This window comes from Rhinatrema bivittatum, chromosome 14 (assembly GCF_901001135.1).
Source record: "Rhinatrema bivittatum chromosome 14, aRhiBiv1.1, whole genome shotgun sequence".
Taxonomy (NCBI): Eukaryota; Metazoa; Chordata; class Amphibia; order Gymnophiona; family Rhinatrematidae; genus Rhinatrema; species Rhinatrema bivittatum.
Genome location: NC_042628.1, coordinates 74,624,914 through 74,646,148, shown reverse-complemented (window position 1 = coordinate 74,646,148; position 21,235 = coordinate 74,624,914). Strand labels below are relative to the sequence as shown.

Genomic DNA, 21,235 nt, shown 5'->3' with positions numbered 1-21,235 from the left:
TACCCTCTTTAAGATATATATTTAAAAAAAAAAAAAAAAAAACCACCTCTCTTACATGCAACATTGTTTCTTTGTGTTACGACCTCCAAACTTGGTCTTATCCAGGCAGTTCACACACTTCCCGCAGTCCTCAAACTGCCGGCAGCCCTTACAGGTACCACAGCGTGGCATCCGCAGCTTCTTTCCTGGCCTGGGACGAGATTTTGCTGAGCGCACAGGTGCAGAGGTCGTCAGCACTGCTACTGACTCTACCTTCCCACGTTTCTGGTGACTCCCGCCAATCTCAGACTCTGAGGCTGAAGAGGTCTCTACTGCAGACAAAACAGTGGAGTCAATGAAACAGTCCCACCTCTTAAGTTTCCCCCACTTCTGTATCAGGTAAGTACCCCCCATACATTAATCCACTCTCACCTATTACAGCGTCGCAAATGAAAAATGCTGTACAAGGAAATTACTGGGGAAAGAAGGGTCAAATACAACTGATCACTGCAGTGAACCTAACCTTTAGGTCAGTCGGGGCTGAAGGAGAATTACTATAGATTTAGCATTGTAAAACTGCAACCCAACTGAGAAGAATTCCCCGTTTTCAAGTCCAGCTAAGGTGGAGTGTTGGTGTTAATTAATGAAACAAGGCCTGTTATTGATTTGCTGAAAGAATCATGGAATCAAAGAGACAGCTCTGAAAGGGACATCAAGAGCTCATCTAGTCCAGTGGTTCACAAACTGGTCCTCAAGAACTAAGTAAGCTAGTCTAGTTTCTAGGATATCCACAATGAATGTTCATGAGTTATATAGGTATATATCTATATGCAGTGCCTCCACTGTATCTCATGCATATTCACTTCAAATATTCTGAAAACCAAACTGGCTGGGTTGAGAACTATTGATCTAAAGTCCATCCCTTGTCTTCAGGCAGGTTTTGCTGTATCCAAACTATTTCAGACAGATATTTGTCTAACCTTCTCCTTCAACAAAGGAAAAACTTTGGTTCTTACCTGCTAATTTTCTTTCCTCAAGTCCTACCAGACCAATCCAGACACATAGGTTATGCCCTACTGCTAGCAGATGGAGCCAGAACTATGTTGTTTAACTCCCCTGGACCGCAAGTCCTCATCTTTATATCACCTGATTTGCAAGAGTCTGGACTTATATCTATCACAAATTACGACTACACTCCAAACCTGCTATGCACAATTTAGCTTCTGATGCTCAGCTAGTACCTGGCACTGACATTGACATCATTTTCCTATGTCAGCCCCTGACGCAGGGCAGAAGTCAGCGCATTCCAATCCTTTAAAAATCTCTTTATTTGTAGCAAGTTAACAGTGAAAGCGACTTTGCTATTCTATGCAGTTCAACAAACAAAATGTGACAATTCCACTTAAAGTTCAGTGCAAGTCTCTTTCTCGGTGCTTTCTCCTCCAGGGGCCCTACTCTCTTATCCCTGGCTTTGGAAGTGTCCCTAACCTAGAATCCCTTGCTGGGTGAGCTCTTAAAGAGGGTTGGGCTAGAGAACTGCGGCCAGTCCTTTAAGGTGTTCCCGAGGGAGTTTCTTAAACCCTCATATCTGCATCTCTGAAAAATCAGTCCCAGTTTGAAAATCTCCAATGAAAGCCACCATCATAGGACTATGTCAGTTATGGGGTTTTTTTAGCTTTTACTTATATTTTAGTAATAAATTGTCATTTTTCATTAAAAGTGGCATCATGGCCTTGATGTATAATATGTATAATGGAGAAATTACTTCTTACCTGATAATTTCCTTTTCTTTAATCTACACCAGTGGGTTATGCACTTCTACCAGCAGGTGGAGAAGGAGCAAAGCTGACGTCACAGTATATATATATCCCTGCACCGGCATCAGCCCACCAGTATTCTCTGCAAAAACCAACTGTGGACAACTAAAGAATACATGATCAGAAACAGGAGGGGGGGGGGGGGGGGGGGCAAGTGACCCAAGGTGGCGGCATAGCGAGTCATTTGGGCTTCTCGTTCTTTTACCTGATTCTTTTTTCCCCGCGGAATATGCCGCATTCGGCTCACAAACACAGGGCGAGGGAGCACCTAGCCCCAGAGACATCCTCGCCTCAAGTGCTGGCGGAGCCAATGGACGCCCATGTGTATCAGGTCATGGAGAAAGCAGTGCTCACTGGGAGTGGAGCAGGGGGAAGAGGAGCCTGCAACCTCCCCTGAGCTGATGACAACTTTATCTCCAGTGGAGAAATCACCGCCCGAGAATCCAGCGGAGGCCCAGCCCCAACATCGTTGGAGGGATTCAGAGGGATCGGAAGTCGGTGCCCTGGGTGAGTCCCTTGTTCCGGAGCCCTCGCTGTTGGTGGGAGAGGCCTCTTTGTATCCGGGTGAAAATGCAGCTCCAACTGCTCCAACCCAGGGCTGTGAGACAGAACCCAAATACCCCTCATTCCAGATAACGGAGTTGGTGAGGCCTTTGGAGTTCAGCCTCGAAACGATTTGGGAAGCTATTAATACTTTGAATATTAATGTTTCTTCACAAGTTACCAACATTTCTAAAATGGTACAAGAAGTGGATAAAAGATTGGAACTAGCAGAAAAAGATTTGGGTGAAGTTAAAAAGATTCAAGATTTACAAAATACAAAAACTGAAAGTTTAATTCTTACCCAACAAGAGATTATAAAGGAAAATAATTCATTTAATTTCAAGCTGGGGAACCTGGAAAATATGGCTCGTGCTAAGAATATACGCTGCATGCACTTTCCGAAGATTCCGTATATTTCTCCTAAGGATATCTGGAAAAGGTATCTAATAGAATCCTTAAAGATTCCCGAAGAAACTCTTCCTATAGTTGCTAAAGTGTATTACATGCCAACAACAAAGAAGGTTACATCGCAAGAAGAAAAAGAGGTTCAATTGAAAGAGTTACCAAAGATGAATAGTTCTGACATTGGAACAGCTGGATGAAGAAGTAGCAGTGCCACCTAAGTTGATTGTTACGTTTCTACTTGATTCAGACAAGGAATGGATTTTCAAAAAGTACTTTCAACATCGAAAGGAACCTTTTTTGAAATGTAAAATTCTGATGTTCCCTGACCTATCCAGGCAAGCGCAGGCGCCAATTCCTGTTATTAAGACCTAGATTACAGCAACTGGGAGCATTATATGTTCTTAAATTTCCATATATATGCTTGTTAAAATATCAAGGGGTTTCATAGCAATTTTGTCTTCCTTCCCAATTAGTAAATTTCCTTAGTAATAAGGGGGAAGATTTGGGCCAGCTCCCAATCTCTGGTTAAGGGAGTTTATGGATCGTAATTGATCTTGTAATAATGTAACTGACCTGTAACCGCTATATGTCTTGAGTTATTTCCTTTGGATTGTGGATATCAGGTGACATGTTTGGTCCGTATTGTGGTCTAAAATATAACATATGTATCACTGTTACCTAAAAATCTTTCTTCCATTTTAGATGTGAAATTTTGCCTGAACATGTAAACAGGCAATATTCCTCCACCTCTCTCTCCTTGCTCAGAGTCAGCAGAGATTGATTGATTCTAGTGAAAATCCGAGACCACCTTTGGCCAAAAGACAGAACAGTTCGCATCTGGACTGCTCCTGGAGACACTTGTAGAGACAGTTGTCGGCAAGAGAGCCCGTAGTTCAGAAACTCTACGTGCAGAACATCGTTCTCTAGTAAATGACCTCAGGAAGAGGCTATGCAGTGATTGAAAGGTGGGACCCGCCAGAATTCCAAAACCAGATTAAGACTCCACATGGGCGCCAGCAATTGCAAGGGGCCCAAAGATGCTTCATCCCTTTCAAGGCCGTGCCACACCCAGTTGGGCCGACAAGGGTTCCCCATTCACGTGACATCGGAAACAGGCCAGAGCCGCCATTTCTACCTTCAAGGAATTAAGGGCCAAGTCCATACACAACCCATCCTGCAAAAATCCAAACTGAGTGGAATTTTAACCAAATGAGGATGAACCCATCGTTCCTCACACCAAGCCAAAAACATTTGCCAAATGCAAACATAGGCTAAGGAAGTGAATAACTTGAAGCAGTGGAAAGCACCACAGTGGATTACTCACGATTCTGCAACCAAGCCTTCTCAAGGTCCACATTGTAAAACAAAAATCAAGTCAAATGTTTGAGAAGAATAGGCCCCTGCCATAGTAGATCCCTGTGGTCCAGTAATCAGAGAGGATATTCCACCAGAAGCCTTTGTAGATCTGCATACCACAGCCTACTGGGCCAATCTGGTACCACCAGAAGTGCCAAACTCATGTGTTTCTTAAATCTACGTATCATTCTGCCCAACATGGGCCACGGCATAAAGAAGCTGGTCTTCGGCCTGGATGAGGGCATCAATGCCAAAAACTTCATATCTCTCCTGGGACTGAAGTGAGGAACCTTCACATTGTGTGATGTCGCCAGCAAGCCTAGAAACGAGAGGTCTCAGCACCCCACTAAGAGCTAGAACGCTTCGCTGTACCATTCCCTTTCTCCTGGATCCAGACACTGTCCTGCTAAGAAAGTTGGCTCTTACATTGTCTTTCCTGCAATGTGCGAGGTTGCGATCTCCTGAAGATGTACTTCCGCCCATTCCATGAGCTGGGCTATTTCCTGTGACACTTGGCAACTCTTGGTTCTTCCCTGACATAGAAACATAGAAATGACAGCAGAAGACGACCAAATGGCCCATCCAGTCTGCCCAGCAAGCTACGCACTTTATCTTTTTTCTTTTTTTTCCTTTTTCTTTCTCCCACCTGCTACTATTGGCTTCCAGCCCTAATTCCCCTCCACCCCATCACCAATGCAGAGAGCAGCGCCGGATCCACATCCAAGTGAACATCCAGCTCAATTAGGGGTAGCAACCGCCGCAACAAGCAGGCCACACCCCTGCCCCATACTCTTACCCACCCCTGTTTTTTTTTTTTTGTTTTGTTTTTTGGAGATGGCAGCCCTCCATCCTTCCGCTTCGTGAAGGTGGAACACCAACCACTGGCATCCCGCTCCGTGAATGCCTCTGTGGCTACTGCCACTCCGTGCAGTGTTTTGCTGCCTCCTCTTTATTCACGTCCTCTAGACTTGATGGATCCACAGTGTTTATCCCTCACCCCTTTGAAGTCCTTCACAGTTTTGGTCTTCACCACTTCCTCCGGAAGGGCATTCCAGGCATCCACCACTCTCCGTGAAGAAATATTTCCTGACATTGGTTCTTAGTCTTCCTCCCTGGAGCCTCAGCTCGTGACCTCTGACAATCAATATAAACCACCGTCAATGAATTGTCTGACATTATTCGGACCACTCGATCCTGTAAGCGACCATCAAATCGCAAGCATGACAACCAAATGGCATGGGCTTCCAGCCAATTGATGCTCTGTATTCCAGCGCCCCTGAACTTTCAACTCCTGACAGTAAGCCTCCTAACCCTGGAGGCTCGTATCCGGCTGGCATAGTAGCCAGTCCAGTGTCATTGGGGGAACACCCCTCAGATGATCCACCTACAACCACCACTACAGTCTGATGCAGATCTCCACCGGTAACTAAAATCATATCAAATGTTCTGAGACTGTGGATTCCAATGCCTAAGCAGTGTGTGCTGAAGAGGACGCAAATGCACCCTTGCCCACAGATCCACTTCTCGGATGGCTGCCATCAACCCTCTCACCTGAAGATAAGACTACACCGTTAGGCATATTGTTTCTGTCAATAGACACACCCACACCATCAGTTCTGAATGTGGACCCCTGACAGGGACATCTGTCTTGCTTCATTTCGAAAATGAATACCTAGATACTCTAATGTCTGGGATAGCTGCAGATTGCTCTTGGCCAAGTTCACCACCCAACCTAGTTCCTACAGCAAGGAGATCACCTTGCGTGGGGCCTGAAAATTCTTTCATAGCTCTTGGTCCAAATTAGCCAACTGTCGAAGCATGGGTGGATCAGAATGCCATCCTTTCTGACCTTACAGAAGGTTTGGTTCTGTCCAAACCGAAGGGTAGCACTCAAAAAGTAAGTTGCCCCAAAACAGCGAAATGCAGAAAACCATTGATGCTACAACCGGAAGAGTATATGAAGATACTCCACTGACAACCCAGAGACGTAATAAAATCCCCGAATATACTGCTCTTATCACGTTTCTTTGCGTGAACGAGGAACTTGCAAAAGCCAGTTGACTACCTCGAGATCCAGGATGGAGCGAAGGAATATTAGCCTGAATTATGTTGAGACATGGGCCCTGGTATCACAGTATGCAGGCTGAGGAGTTCTGACAACTTGCACTCCACTGTCTGTCTCTTCTGCGGAGGTATGCTGAGAAACTCCAGAACATAGCCATTTCTTATCACTTCTAGACCCCACTGGTATGATGTGATCTTGATCCACCTCCAATAAATAGGAGAGAGAAGTGACCTCTACCTCCTGATCCTGGGAATTTGTCGGTACACGCTCATTGAGGGGTTAGGGGAGGCAGCACCACTCGAGCCCGCATCCCGTCTGGACTGCCTGGGACGAAGGACTGAATCTACCTAAAAGCTCGAGCTTTATGAAAAGGGGCGAGGGAAAGTGGTGAATGCAGGAGGAAGGTAATGATGATGATGGAGGGGTTAAGAGAGAGGGAATGTGATGAGAGGAGGTAGGGAAAAAGTGGTGATGATGCCAGGGGGTGGTGGGGGAGATGGATGGAGGGAGAGGGGAAGGTGATGACGCTGGAGGTGAGGAGGTGGGGGGAGAGCAGTAGAAAGGGAAGGTAGTGATGGTGATGCTGATGGTCAGGGGTGAAGAGGTAACGAGAGAAGGTGATGATGCCAGAGGGTTAGGGAGGGGGGAGGTGATGGGAGAGGGAAGGTGATTATGTCAGGGAGTGGGCGAGAGGGACAGAAGGAAAGAAAAGTTGGTGATGCCAGGAGTGAGGTGGTGGCGACAGAAGGTGAAGTTGATGCCAGGAAGTGAGGAAAAGGGAAAGTGATGATAAAACAAGAGAAGAGAAAGGTGATAATGCTGCCAGCAGCGTGGAGGATAGGGAAGGGAAGAAGAAGATTCCAGTGGAGAGGCATGATTATGATGCTGGGGTAAGAGGGAAGGGAGTTGGTGATGATGCCAAGCAGTGGGGGAAGAGGGAAGAGAAAAAGAATAGAAAGCAATGGTGGGGAAGTGGGTGGTGTGCCACAACAAAGTGACCCCTGTGCCAGGTGTGCCATGAAACAAAAAAAAGATTGGGAACCACTATTCCAAAGAATCAAATGCAGCTGAAACCTCTAATAAATTTGGAAAGAAACAAGATCTGTTATCAAAACCATGCCTGAAAATGTCACAGATAGTAACAGTGTTTCAGTGCTGAGTACAGCTCAAAAAACAAACTGGTAGATATCCAAAAGATTCTGATCAGCACTAGATCATCTAATCTGCAATAAAGCCGTATTTTCTAACACTTCAGCTAGAAATGGCAAACAGGAAATAGGCCTATAATTAGATTACACCAAAGGATCCAGATTCAATTTTTTCAGTAAAGATGCCCGGCGGCCGTTTTTAACATCTGCAGAATCCGACCTTCCTTAAGAGAAAGATTAATAAAAGTTGACAAAAAAAAAATTCACAGATCTTCCCTCAACACTTTAAAGAAGGCATTTGAAGGACAGAAGGAAACTTTCATATTGGCAACAGACACATTAGAAAAAGAATCATTTAGTCTCAGAGGAAGAAATTCTCTGGTAATGACACCGATCAAACTGCAAAGTAATACATTTAATCTTATCATGGAAAAAAGCAGAGACTACTTCACTACTGCTAGCAAGTGAACAGGCATCCTCTTTCTTCAAACACTCTACCATACCAGATGCCGAACTTAAAAAAAATAAATAAATAATTCTCTAGGTCTAGAAGGCACAGAATATTTAGAAAAATAATCTCTTGCATTTATCAATAGAGTTACAGTACACTAATTTCGCAGGCCTATACAATTCTAATCTTTGACTGGACTCTCACAACATATCACATTTTGTTTTAAGAGAATCAAAACTTTATTAAACCACAGGACATAAGTGCTACATTGCAACACTTTTTTAATTAGAGCAATCTTGTCCAAGAACCTTGCCACTCAAACAGCGATATCTACATTACTGCATGAAAACTTATCATTGGAAGCAAAGAAGATCACAATTGATCAAAATCAATCTTGCATCTAGAGAAAATCTGTTTTCGAAGAACTGAAGGCGGCCTATTAGATAAATGAATCCCAACAGTAAACGGTATTAAGAAATGATCAGACCATGGACTTACAAGACAAAGGGGCAAGATTAGTAGCAAGTCACTCCTTAAAAAAGACAAATCAAGTGAATGCCCACGCTTGTGTTGGCTGATTTATAACTTGAGTCTAAAGCAGAGCAGACATATTTAAAATATCACATGGATCAGACCAAGGTAAAAATTAACATGTAAATAAAAATCTCCCAATACAATAACATTTTTTCAATTGCCTTAAAACTCATCAGGAACTCAGAAAGAATGGCAGGGTAATTTAGAAAATAATTTAAAATCCCCAATCAGGAGCAATTAATGATAACATCTCAAAATGAGGCACCTTCTCAGTAGCTAAAACAGACAATTTAAGTAAAGACTGCAATAATCATAACTCCCCAACGTTTTGGTCAGACCTCAGCTAGGATAAAACAGTATAATTGGGCAAAGACAACTGATTTATTATAGCAATATCAAAATGTAAAATGCAGTTGCTTACCTATAAGAGGTGTTCTCCTAGGACAGCAGAATGTTAATCCTCACATGAGGGTGACATCATCCGATGAAGTCCGGCACAGAAATCTTTTGTCAAAGTTTGTAGAAGCTTTGACCAGCAGACTGAGCATGCCCAGCCTGCCACTATCTGTGCATCCACGCGTTCCCTTCAGTCTCGTAACTTAGCAAAAATATGAGCAAAAAAATAAAACAAACTGAAGGTGAACCCAACATCGTGGGGAGGCGGGCAGGATTCCTGAGGACTAACATCTTGCTGTCCTAGGTCCTAGATGCAAGATTGATACTTCACGCATATCCAGCATAGCTCTCTGCTTCAACGGCAGGGGAGAAGAAAAACTGATACTTCACGCATATCCAGCATAGCTCTCTGCTTCAACGGCAGGGGAGAAGAAAAACTGATACTTCACGCATATCCAGCACAGCTCCCTGCTTCAACGGCAGGGGAGAAGAAAAACTGATACTTCACGCATATCCAGCATAGCTCTCTGCTTCAACGGCAGGGGAGAAGAAAAACTGATACTTCACGCATATCCAGCATAGCTCTCTGCTTCAACGGCAGGGGAGAAGAAAAACTAATAGTTCACGCATATCCAGCATAGCTCTCTGCTTCAACGGCAGGGGAGAAGAAAAACTGATACTTCACGCATATCCAGCATAGCTCTCTGCTTCAACGGCAGGGGAGAAGAAAAACTAATAGTTCACGCATATCCAGCATAGCTCTCTGCTTCAACGGCAGGGGAGAAGAAAAACATACTTCACGTATATCCAGCATAGCTCTCTGCTTCAACGGCAGGGGAGAAGTAAAACTGATACTTCACGCATATCCAGCATAGCTCTCTGCTTCAACGGCAGGGGAGAAGTAAAACTGATACTTCACGCATATCCAGCATAGCTCTCTGCTTCAACGGCAGGGGAGAAGAAAAACTGATACTACACGCATATCCAGCATAGCTCTCTGCTTCAACGGCAGGGGAGAAGAAAAACAACCAATAAGGGCTGAATAACACAGTCTGGGTAAACAAATAAGCATGGGTGTAGCTTGCTTATTGCGGCAGTTACTACCCCTACCACCCCTAACTAATCAAGCTAGATATTTCACTCGGATGCAGCTCCATCACTGCTCTCTACATTAATGGCGGGGGTGGAAGGGAAATAGAACCAAAGAGCTAAGAGAAACAGATAAGTATGAGAAAAAAATGTGTGAAGCTTGCTGGGAAGACTGGATGGGCCGTTTGGTCTTCTTCTGCCGTCGTTTCTATGTTTCTAAGATGCCAAAGGGCATAACACAACTGCAGCGCTGTAAGTAACTAGGGGCGGTCTGGTCCTCACAAGAAGCAAGAGCAGAGAGAGTTGGGTTCAGGTGTGGAACAGATTGCGCAGGACGGACTGACCAAAGGCACTGTCCTGACTGCTATCCTTGTCTAGGCAGTAATGAGCCGCAAACGTGTGAAGAGAACTCCAGGTTGCGGTCCGGCAAATTTCAGCGACAGGGATTGTCACAAATGAGCCACCGACGTCGCCATAGCCAGCACAGAGTGAGCCTTTACTCTGCTGGCTAGCTGAAGGCCTGCCTGCGCATAGCAGAAGGCAATGCAGTCTGCCAGCCAGATGGACAAGGTCTGTTTACCCATCGCCACCCCCAGCCTGTTGGAGTCAAAGGACATGAAGAGCTGGGTGGACTGCCTGCGGCTCGCCGTGCGATCTAGGTAGAATGCTAAAGCCCTTTTATAGTCCAGGGAGTGAAGTGCCCACTACCCTGGGTGGGAATGAGGTCTCAGAAAAAAGGTAGGCAAAACAATGGACTGATTGAGGTGGAAATCAATCACGACCTTGGGCAGAAATTTAGGATGCGTACGCAATACCTCAGTCGTGGAAGAATTTCATATAAGGTGCTTACGTAACCAGAGCCTGAAGCTAACTGACCCTATGAGCTGGAGTGATCTCCACCAGGAATATGACGTTCCAGGTGAGGAACCTCAGGTCACAGGACCGCAGCAGTTTGAAAGGAGACCGCATCAGTCTTGCCAGGACAACATTGAGGTCCTAGGACACCACCAGAGGTCAAAGAGGGGGCTTCAGCTGGAGGAGACTCGGAAGGCTCATCTGCATACTGCTCCCAGCATCCCCCGGGAGAGGAGTCCAGAAGTCACCGCAAGCGATCCAGGGATTGACGTCCACAGCCCCAGCTTCCAGAGGCCCCACACCCTTTGCAGTAGAGGAGGACCGGAAGGCTCATCTGCATACTGCTCCCAGCATCCCCCGGGAGAGGAGTCCAGGAGTCACCGCAAGAGATTCAGGGAATGACGTCCACAGCCCCAGCTTCCAGAGGCCCTGCACCCGTTGCAGTAGAGGAGGACCAGAAGTGCACGCCTAACGGCGTGCGAATCTCAAACCGTTCCATTAACTGAGTGAATTTTAATTTAACGGTGGTTAAAAAGGATTGGTAAATATAGCTTTCAGAAATTTTTGAGCTTACAGAAGTTTGGTGAAAGGTGAAATTAAGGAATATATTCTTTAGAGTTTGTGTGTGTCTGAGGTAATAAGCAATTGATTGATTAAAAAACAAGGAAGGCTATCTAACCAAGCCGTGGAGGAAACAAGTTGATATCAAGAGCTGAGACGGAATCTTTTCTATTTGTGGTCTTAAAAATTTGTCTAAAAAAATAGCAAGGGGTTCAAGGAGGGACCCATTTGCTGAAATAATAGGTCTACCTGGGGGGATCTGTCACTGATTTGTGGACCTTAGGCAAAATGTAGATCGTAGGTGTGATGGAATGTTTCACTGTCAAAAAGTCAAATTCTTTGTTTGTAAGAAAACCACCTTCTTTGGCTGCAGATAAGTTATCTATATCTTTTAAGACCACAAATAGAAAAAGATTCCATCGTTTTTAAGAGATTCTACACATTTTATCAATTTTTTAAAAATAGTTTTAATGATCTTAGTAATGATATTTTAATGGTAACTATGGATATTGAATCATTGTACACTAACATTCCACAGGACACAGCTCTTGATATCATTTTACAACAACGTTTAATACACAATACACATACAAGAATTCCGAATCATTTTCTCATGGAATTAGCACAATTGGGCTTTTTAAAGGAAATCATTTCTATAATAAAGAATCCTAAAATTGGACATTGAGGTAATAAGCAAGCCAGAGATAGTTAATTCTAGTGTCTGTCTTTCCCACCCACTCAACCCTTGATTTTTAGGCATGAGACACTTTCTCATTAAAAATCAATCAGGGTCTTATCTAAATCATACTATTATACACCAGCCCTTATTGAAAGTTTAATCATCCCCTTGTAGGACACTAGCTGATTAATTAGTAAATTCACCTGTAAATTTAAACTACTCTCATTCTAACCCCCTTAGTATCCTAAACTTACCTAGGAACTCAATAAAACTAAGATGAAGGCAGCAGTCCAGCAGCAAGAGGGGGGGCTTTCCAGTCTTTTGCATTGAGTGTCACATGTATGATTTTTTTACCCACCGGTGAGAGATTGTATGTGTATACTCTGTGCAAAGAGCTCCTGGCTCTCAGGGAACAAGCCTGATCTCTGGAGGCTAGAGTAGCAGACTTGCAGGAGCTGAGGGAGACAGAGAGGTATATAGATGAGACCTTCAGGGATATAGTAGCCAAGTCCCAAATCCAGTCTGGCAGCCCCAGTGCTGCCTTGAATCAGAAAGGTCTCCCAGTAGGAGAACATCACCCTGGTATAGCAGGAAGTGATCCTGTAGCAAGGACATGCTCTCCAGGTGATGTATTGTCCTCTCACACTGAGGACAAGTCTCCCAGGGCTACTGCCCAGGAGGTAAGGATTAGGCCGGCCATCATAGTTAGTGATTCAATTATTAGAAATGTAGATAGCAGGGTGGCTGGTGGACGTGAGGATCGCCTGGTAACTTGCCTGCCTGGTGCGAAGGTGGCAGACCTCACGCGTCACCTAGATAGGATTATAGACAGTGCTGGGGAGGAGCCGGCTGTCGTGGTACATGTGGGCACCAACTACATAGGAAAATGTGGGAGAGGTTCTGGAAGCCAAATTTAGGATTTTAGGTAGGAAGCTGAAATCCAGAACCTCCAGTGTGGCATTCTCTGAAATGCTTCCTGTTCCACGTGCAGGTCCCCAGAGGCAGGCAGAGCTCCAGAGTTTCAATGCGTGGATGAGACGATGGTGCAGGGAAGAGGGATGCAGCTTTGTAAGGAACTGGGGAAACCTTTGGGGAAAGGGGAGACTTTTCCGAAAGGATGGGCTCCACCTTAACCAGAGTGGAACCAAGCTGCTGGTACTAACTTTCAAAAAGGAGATAGAGCAGCTTTTAAACTAGAACAAGGGGGAAAGCCGACAGTCACTCAGCAGTGCATGGTTCGGAGAAATGTATCCTTGAAGGATACTAATGAAACAGGAGAGTTGGGGCATCCCAACAGAGAGGTTCCATTAAAAGCAAACATAGTCCATGTGCCTATATGTAAAAAAATCACCAAAGCTAATGATTTCCGAATTATCCCAAACAACTGAAAAACAGGTTGTTAAAACAAACAAAAAACACACTTTGAAATGTCTGTATGCCAATGCCAGAAGTCTAAGAAGTAAGATGGGAGAGTTAGAGTGTATCGCAGCAAATGAGATTGACATAATTGGTATCACAGAAACTTGGTGGAAGGAGGATAACCAATGGGACAGTGCTATATCAGGGTACAAATTATATCGCAATGATAGCGAGGATCAACTTGGTGGGGGTGTGGCACTTTATGTGACAGGAGAAAGATCATACAAGAGACTAAATGCTCAGTAGAATCTATATAGGTAGAAATCCCATGTGTGTTGGGTAAGAGTATAGTGATAGGAGTATACTACCATCCATCTGGACAAAATGGTCAGATGATGAAATGCTAAGAGAAATCAGGGAAGCAAACGAATTTGGCAGTGCAATAATAGTGGGAGATTTCAATTACCCCAATATTGACTGGGTAAATGTAACATCAGGACTTGCTAGAGACAAAGTTCCTGGATGTAATAAAATGATTGCTTCAAGGAGCAATTGGTTCAGGAACTAACAAGAAAGAGAGCTGAGACGGTCCGCCAGCACACTGAGGTGACCTGGCAGGTAGGTTGCCCACAGATACATCACTTGAGAGAGGGCCCAGTTCCAGACTTGCACCGCTTCTTGGCAGAGGAGAAACTAGCCCGTGCCGCCCTGTTTGTTGATGTACCACATCGTGATCTGGTTGTCTGTCCGGATCAGAACTTCCTTGGACAACAACTAATCCTTGAATGCCCACAAGGAGTACCATATCGCCCAAAGCTCCAGAAAGGTTATCTGACTGCGGGCTTCGGCAGCGGTCCAGAGGCGTGTGGAGGCCATTCCTTTGGACTCCCCACCCCTGGGGGGAAGCATCAGTGGTGAGAGTCACCTGAGGTGGAAGGGAAGGCCGCGTTGTAGGTTGGAAAGATCTTCCCACCAGGCCAGAGGTGTCCTCAGAGGGTCCGTGACAGTGACCAGAGCCTTTAGATCCTGAGATGCCTGCCGCCACTGGGACTGCAAAGCCCACTGGGGGCACTTTATGTGGAGATGGGTCAAGGGAGTCACATGGATGGAGGCCGCCATATGACCCAGTAGGCGGAGCAGAAGGCGGGCTGGCACCCTCCTGCCGTCATGGACGAGGGTAGCCAGCAAAGCAAGGGTGATCACACAGTCCCTGGGCAGAACAGCTTCTGCTTGTGCCGTGTTTTTCTTCAAGGTCAAAATCGGGAATGCTCCTATGAAGAAAGGAACTGAAGGAATTCAAGGGAGAGCGATGACTCCTAAGAAATTTACTTTGGATGAAATAGGAACTCTGATTATTTCTATGCAGAAATCAATAAATAGTCTAGCTACAATAGTTCAGGATGCTCTGAATAGTAATAACATCTTGCAAATGAAAGTTGAAAAAGTAGATGCTTCTGTTAATACGATGGGGAAGAAAGTGGAAGAGACTGAAAAAGTGCAGTTAAACCTAATAAAATCAGAAAGGCTATATTCAGATAAATTAGAACAATTGGAAAATCAAATTAGAAAACCTAATTTCTCCAAAGGAGTTATTCAAAAGCTATCTGATTAATGTTTTGAAATATACAGAAACTGCTATATCGGTAATATCTAGAATTTATTATATTTCTCAATCTCAGAAATCCAGAAATATGTAAGATCAAGAACAAGGAATCCAAAAAGAGAGTGATCTGAACCTTTCTGATTTTCTCGAAAAATCTTCTGAAATGGACATCACGACTCGAGCTAAGTTAATAGTTCAATTTGCATTCATATCTGAGAGAGATTCAGTTCTTAGATTTTATTTTAAACATCAAAAGTCCAAGTTTCACGGTCAGTGTGTCAGGATATTTCCTGACATTGCCTGGGACACTCAGATAAGAAGAAAGGAATTCTTAAGTATGAGGGAGAGAGTTACACAGAGAGTGGCTAAATTTCTCCCTAGGTTCCCTTGCCATTGTATTATAATTTTTCAAAATTCTAGGTATATATTTAACCAACCTAATCAACTTCATTCATATCTTGAATCCTATTCCTAAATTCTCCATAGATATATCAGCTGGGGGAAAAGTGTGTTTGGGGGTAGACACAATCTGTTAAGTAATTTCAAGTGTAAAATGCTGCTCTAGAGTTTGCTATCCTCCAAATTTCATTTTTCTTATAATTTGTCATCTATAGATAATCACAGAATGTACAGAATAACTACGTTGGATATATATATTGGATATATATGTTGGATATATATATTGGATATATATGTTGGATATATATTTGATCGCTTATTTTAACTTTATTGCTATGTAACTCAAATTGTTTATGATATTATTTAACTTCTCATACTATGTTACTCAAAGTTTTTAAGATGTTTATTGTTCTATGTAATTGCTCACAGGCAAGTTTGTTGTTTCACTGTAAACCGGTTTGATTTGCATACAATGCAAGAAGATCGGTATATGAAAGCCAAAAATAAATAAATAAATAAATTTTTTTTTCCTTTGTTTGAATTGATGGATATAAGCTGTGTAATATCTTTTTAAAAATGAAAATCTCAATAAAAATAAAATTAAAAAAAAAAAAAGCTCATATATATTGACCTGACAAAAGGATATCAAAAACGGCAAAGAACCAAAATTACAGAGACACAGCTTCAAACTTGACAAGTTGGAAAAATTCTATTGGATTTATAAAGGAGAAACCTAGCGGTTAGAGGACTGAATCATGACATACAAAGAGCACCGTCTTCAGTTCAAGACTCCCATCTGTCATCAACTGTGCTTGACCTTGAGCAAGTCACATTATCTTTTTATGCTTCCAGGACACATCTAAAAGCAAAGAATTTGCTAATCACTAAATTATAAGTAGCCAACAGAAGGTCCATTAAGCAGACTATTCCACTTATGCACACCACACTTTAATCATCAAGAGCAAAGCACGTGAAATATTTTCCCCACACTCCTGCCCTCTCTCTGATGCTGAACCAGCCCCTGCAGCATCCTTCTCACCATCAACAGTGGCGGGCAGGGCTGTGCTCTCCTCTCGGTCCCGCAATGGCAGAGTGCTGAGTCGTGGCATGTCCTCTGGAACTACAGCCCTTTGCTGCCCCAGTGCCACAGAGGCATGGCGGCATACGTGCTTGATTCGTGGACCTTGCACCAGACACTCCTGACTCTGCGGGAGGAAGAATCAAACGTTAGAAAAAGTACACAAGAGAGACACTAATCTGATAAGGAGAGCATGAGGGCCTTGTGTACACCTGCATTCTCTGGACTGGACTCAGTTGTTGTCCTACCTAGTTTTGTGAATTTACCTGCATCCTGGGCTTCTGCTCATCCTCCAAAGGAGACTCTATGTCCATCTTCCTCATGCTGGCATCCTGGCTGTTGTCCTCTATTGCAGATAGTGAGGCTGCTACAACCACAGTTAGTGGCTCTTCCACCTTTTTTTCCTCGGCTAGGGCAGGGGAAGGAGCCTGGGGAGGAGGAGGAGAAGGAGCCTGGAGAGAGGACTGATGAGAGAAGCATGTCTCATTATTCTGAATCCCACAGAGTGGGCAATGCAAGTCTATTTGCAGTCATGTTACATCTCAACAGACATAAATTACAACAAAAGGAAAAGTTGCTGCTTACTCAATAATTGCTTTTCCTCTAAGGAAGACAAGCCAATCCACACCAGTGGGTTATGCACGTCTACCAGCAGATGGAAATGGAGTCACTGACATATAGCTCTGCCCTGACATCTGCCTGCCAGTATTCCTAGAAAAGCCAAACTGTGGACAAAACTGATTATACTGGAACTTGACTATTAAATCTCAATCACTCGTGCTCCCAACCAATCGGGAAACAGTGAGCTCAGCAAAAAAGTTAACATCTTAGGGTCTGGATCTTTCATTTACCAGTCCTTCAAACGAATCAAAAGAAACATTCTGTACCGGACGAATTAAAAACAAGTAGGCAGACCAAGATGGGTGGTGGATTTGCCTGTCTTCCTTAGAGGAAAACAAATTATCAGGTAAGTAGTAATTTCTCCTTCCTCAGCATTCAGGCAGACCAATCCACACCAGTGGGATGTCCCAGAAAGGGTAGGTGGCTGCCTGTAGTCCTGGTAACACCACACACGTGAAAGCCGCATCCTGAGCCTTAACTTCTAAGTGGGTTTGCCTGGAGAAGGTAAGTAAGGATGACCATGTTGCTGCCCAGCAAATCTCGACGGGCAACACCAGACTACCCGAGTTCTAGTGGAATACTCCTTGACTTGTCTAGGTAATGGTACATCCACATTGGCAGCTGTGAGGACTTCCTTCACCCAACGAGCTATCATCACCCATGCCACTATGGAGCGCAGACAATCAGTCTTCTTCATGGAGCGAGTAACCTTCAAGGCACGCAACAAAACGATAATCTTGCTCATCTCTATCCTTGTCAAGAGTGGGCAGGGAAATAGATTGATTCAAATGAAATTCCAAAACCACTTTCGGTAACAAGGAAGATACAGTACTAAACTGTACCCCCAGAGTCATTCACAGAAATGGCTCACAGCGAGAAAACGGTAGCTCGGAAATTCACCTTGCCAAACAGATCGCCACCAAAAAAAAACATTTTCAAAGTAAGCAGCTGCAAGTAGAGCATACACAGCAGCTGAAATGTAGGACCCACCAACAAGCACAATACAAGATTAAGGTCCCAAGGAGACACCCGTAAATGCAAGGAAGGATGAAGATTCTTGATTCCCTTCAAGAAGCTGGACACATCCAATTGGGAAGACAAAGGTCCACCAGTGACCCATCCCCTAGCGCAAGCGAGATTTGCTACTTGCACCTTCACAGTGTTTAAGGCCAAGCTTTTAACCAAACCGTCCTGCAAAAATTCCAATATTAGTGGAATTTCAAATTTAAGAAAATGAAAAATTTGCATGCCACAAAAGCTCTCAAACACTCCAAACCCTAATATAAAGCTAGAGATGTAGAAAACTTCCTGGCCCAAAGCAAAGTGGAAATCACTGCTGAAGAATAATCACATTTCAACAACTGAGTCCTCTCAAGGGCCAAACCGTAAGACACAATCAACCCAGATCGTTGTGCAGTATTGGCCCCTAATGTAAGAGATCCTTCCTGAATGGCAGTCTGAAGAGCCCAGTAGCCACTGAAGATCGGCATATCAGGGCCTATCTGGAGCCACCAGAAATAAGGTCTCAGTCTGACCCGCAATCTTCCAAATTACCCTGACAATCATTGGCCGAGGTATCACCTCCAGGACCCAATGGTCCATCGTAATCTGGCCCCACCTTTGACAAAAGTGAGATGGATGACCACCTATATGCTGATTCAATAGGTGAGCCCCCAGAACTTCATTGCAAAGATAGCAATGCTTTGGTCCCGGAGCTCACATCCTTATTAGCTTCTTAGGCCGAAAGGACAAAGATCTTCCTAAGGGACAAGACTTTTGAGAAGCTGCTCCTCTGTAAGGATGAAACCAAGGGAAAACAGAGCAGCCTCTCATTCCAAAGGAAAGTGTCGCCGATTTCCTGTCCTTCGGTAATCGAGGAATTTATAAAATGAGTGGAATAGAACGAGTAAATGTTAATTAGTTGTTTACTGTTTTGAAAAGTACATAGACCAGGGAACACAAAGGAGAATTGGTTCTTACTTGCTAATTTTCGTTCCTGTAATACCACAGATCAGGCCAATCCATCGGTTTATGTATCCCTCCCAGCAGATGGTGGCAGAGAGCAAAGCTTTGAGGTTCTGCCACATAAGCCACCTGCAGCATTAAGCTATTACCCAAGCTAAAATCAAGAAATTTCTTAACTTTAGGGCAAATAAAAAACCCCCATTATGGAAACCCTTAAACAGGACCGGACTGCTCAACCAGCTGGAAAATCTATTCAATGCTTAACCTATACAGCCCTGAAGAAAAAGGGATAAACCAACTTGGTTAGTCTAATTGCAAAATTTCTGAACGCAGTAGCCAAGTTCCAGCAAAAAAATCAGTCTTTCAGCAGTAACACCAGCATGGACCTCTGGACTGATCTGTGGTATTACAGGAATGAAAATTAGCAGGTAAGAACCAATTATCCTTTCCTGAACATACCCAGATCAGTCCAGACCATCGGGATGTACCAAAGCACCCCTACACTGGGCAGGCACCCGAAAGACCCGCTCTCAGTATACTTTCGCAAAAGTAGAAGTCTCCGGAGCCTGCATATCCAAGCAATAATGCTTGGTGAAAGTATGAAGAGAGGACCACACAGCGGTCCTACAAATCTCCTGGGGAGAAACCGATTGACGCTCCGTCTAAGAGGTCACCTGAGCCCTTTTTGAATGTGCTTTCAGACTCGAGGGCACCGAAAGACCTTTGCTAATGTAAGCGGAAAAAACCCAAAAATTTTTAAGGGGATACTTTCCTGGATCAGCAGCCGACACCAGGAGGGGACCTCGAGACCGGAGAGTGAGCCAATCCCCTGGCTACTTGGGGCCTCAGAAGCAGCGGGCTAACACCGTCAGGGGTATCCAACCCCCCTGTTTGCCTGAGAACAGGACCTAGCAACCCTGCGGAGCAGATCCCAGTCTCTGAACACCAAATCTGTCAGGACTGCATGTAATGCACCTCTACCATCTGCTGGCAGCAGAGAAATATTGAAGGGCTGCAGGTGGCACTCTTAGTTATGTGGCAGAGCCTCAAAGCTTTGCTCTCTACTGCCATCTGCAGGTAGGGATACATAACCCGATGGTCTAGGTATGTTCAGGAAAATGAAGTTACTGGGTAATACATTTAAAACTAATAAGAGAAAATATGTTTTTACTCAACACATAATTAAGCTCTGGAATTTGTTGCCAGAAGATATGGAGTAGAGTTCGATGTGGGTCCAAATCAGGTGGAATTTCTCCCTCTTCCAGAGGTTAGAAAGCCAAGTCCCCAAAGGAATCATTAGATGTGTCATGAACTGTAGATCTCCAGGGAAAGCCTCCCTGCAGCGCTTGCCTGAAGTGGATGGCAAAGTAGGAGGCCCAAGAACGCAATCTCTTCTTAGCGAGTTGCTTCACCTCCACTGCTCGCCCCTGCAGAAATCTTGCAAGCTCTGGAAAAATTCCATCCAGGAGAAGGAGGATGGATCCATATCGGGGCCCATAAGTCCAAACATGGCACTTTCTGAACCTTGCCCCTGGCATCAACAAGGGGGGGGGGGGGGGGAGGGGGAATTGCCACAGTGTCGCCTCATGCATTTGAGCCCTCCAGATCCACCATAGGCCATGGGGAGATCTCAACATCTACAAAATCTGCAGTAGGCAAATCTCCTTCAGCATCTGACCAGCGCTGACAAAGGCACAGAGAGAGTGATGGCTGAATTACCCTTATACGGCAAGGTGCTTAAACATTTTTGTCCCCAGTGCTATTACTCTTCCTTAGCTCAGCCCTATGCAGCCTGCTGCACGCATACTAACTGTGCCCGGTGTATCCATGCAAAAATGCGTTCAAATCTAGGCTGCAGCCTTTTGCGCATATGCACACCTATGTCAAGACACCGCTGTGTGGCGACAATGCAAATAGACGCCCGTGAAAGTGGGGGGGGGGGGGGGGGAACCACCACCATGGCCTACCACGCAGATGACTGAACAGAGCCTGAGATGTGGAGTCTAGCGAAATCTGCTCAACTTGCTGTCCCCGTGCCACCTCCACTCTTCATTAACTCCCCAGAGAAGTGAAAGGGAAAAGGGAAATGCCGAGAGTAAGAGAGACCCAGTAAGGAGAAAGAGGAAGGCTAAACTTCCCTCCTAACTTTTTTTTTTTTTTTAAATCAGAGATCAACCCTTCCTGGCTGAGAATACAATCAGGTCGTCGGCTAAAGGGGGAGAAAGCTAAAGCCTTCACCACCGAGCACGCCCTCATTCTCTTCTAAATCTATACCTGGTTAGGCTTCCAGACTTAAAGCACACAACCAAAGGAAGGACCAACAGTGTCTCCT

General features: G+C 44.5%; 1 protein-coding gene across 1 annotated transcript in view; it reads right to left on the bottom strand.

Annotated features, from left to right (window-relative positions):
• The window catches only part of KMT2B (lysine methyltransferase 2B), a 357,171-nt gene that overhangs the window by 253,228 nt on the left and 82,708 nt on the right, over positions 1-21,235 (bottom strand). The window contains exons 4-6 of the mRNA XM_029577331.1: positions 16,584-16,781; positions 16,279-16,444; positions 56-311 (exon numbers count right to left, since the gene is read on the bottom strand). Of these exons, the coding sequence (XP_029433191.1) occupies positions 56-311; positions 16,279-16,444; positions 16,584-16,781 (620 nt within the window). The remainder of the gene's footprint in view (positions 1-55; positions 312-16,278; positions 16,445-16,583; positions 16,782-21,235) is intronic.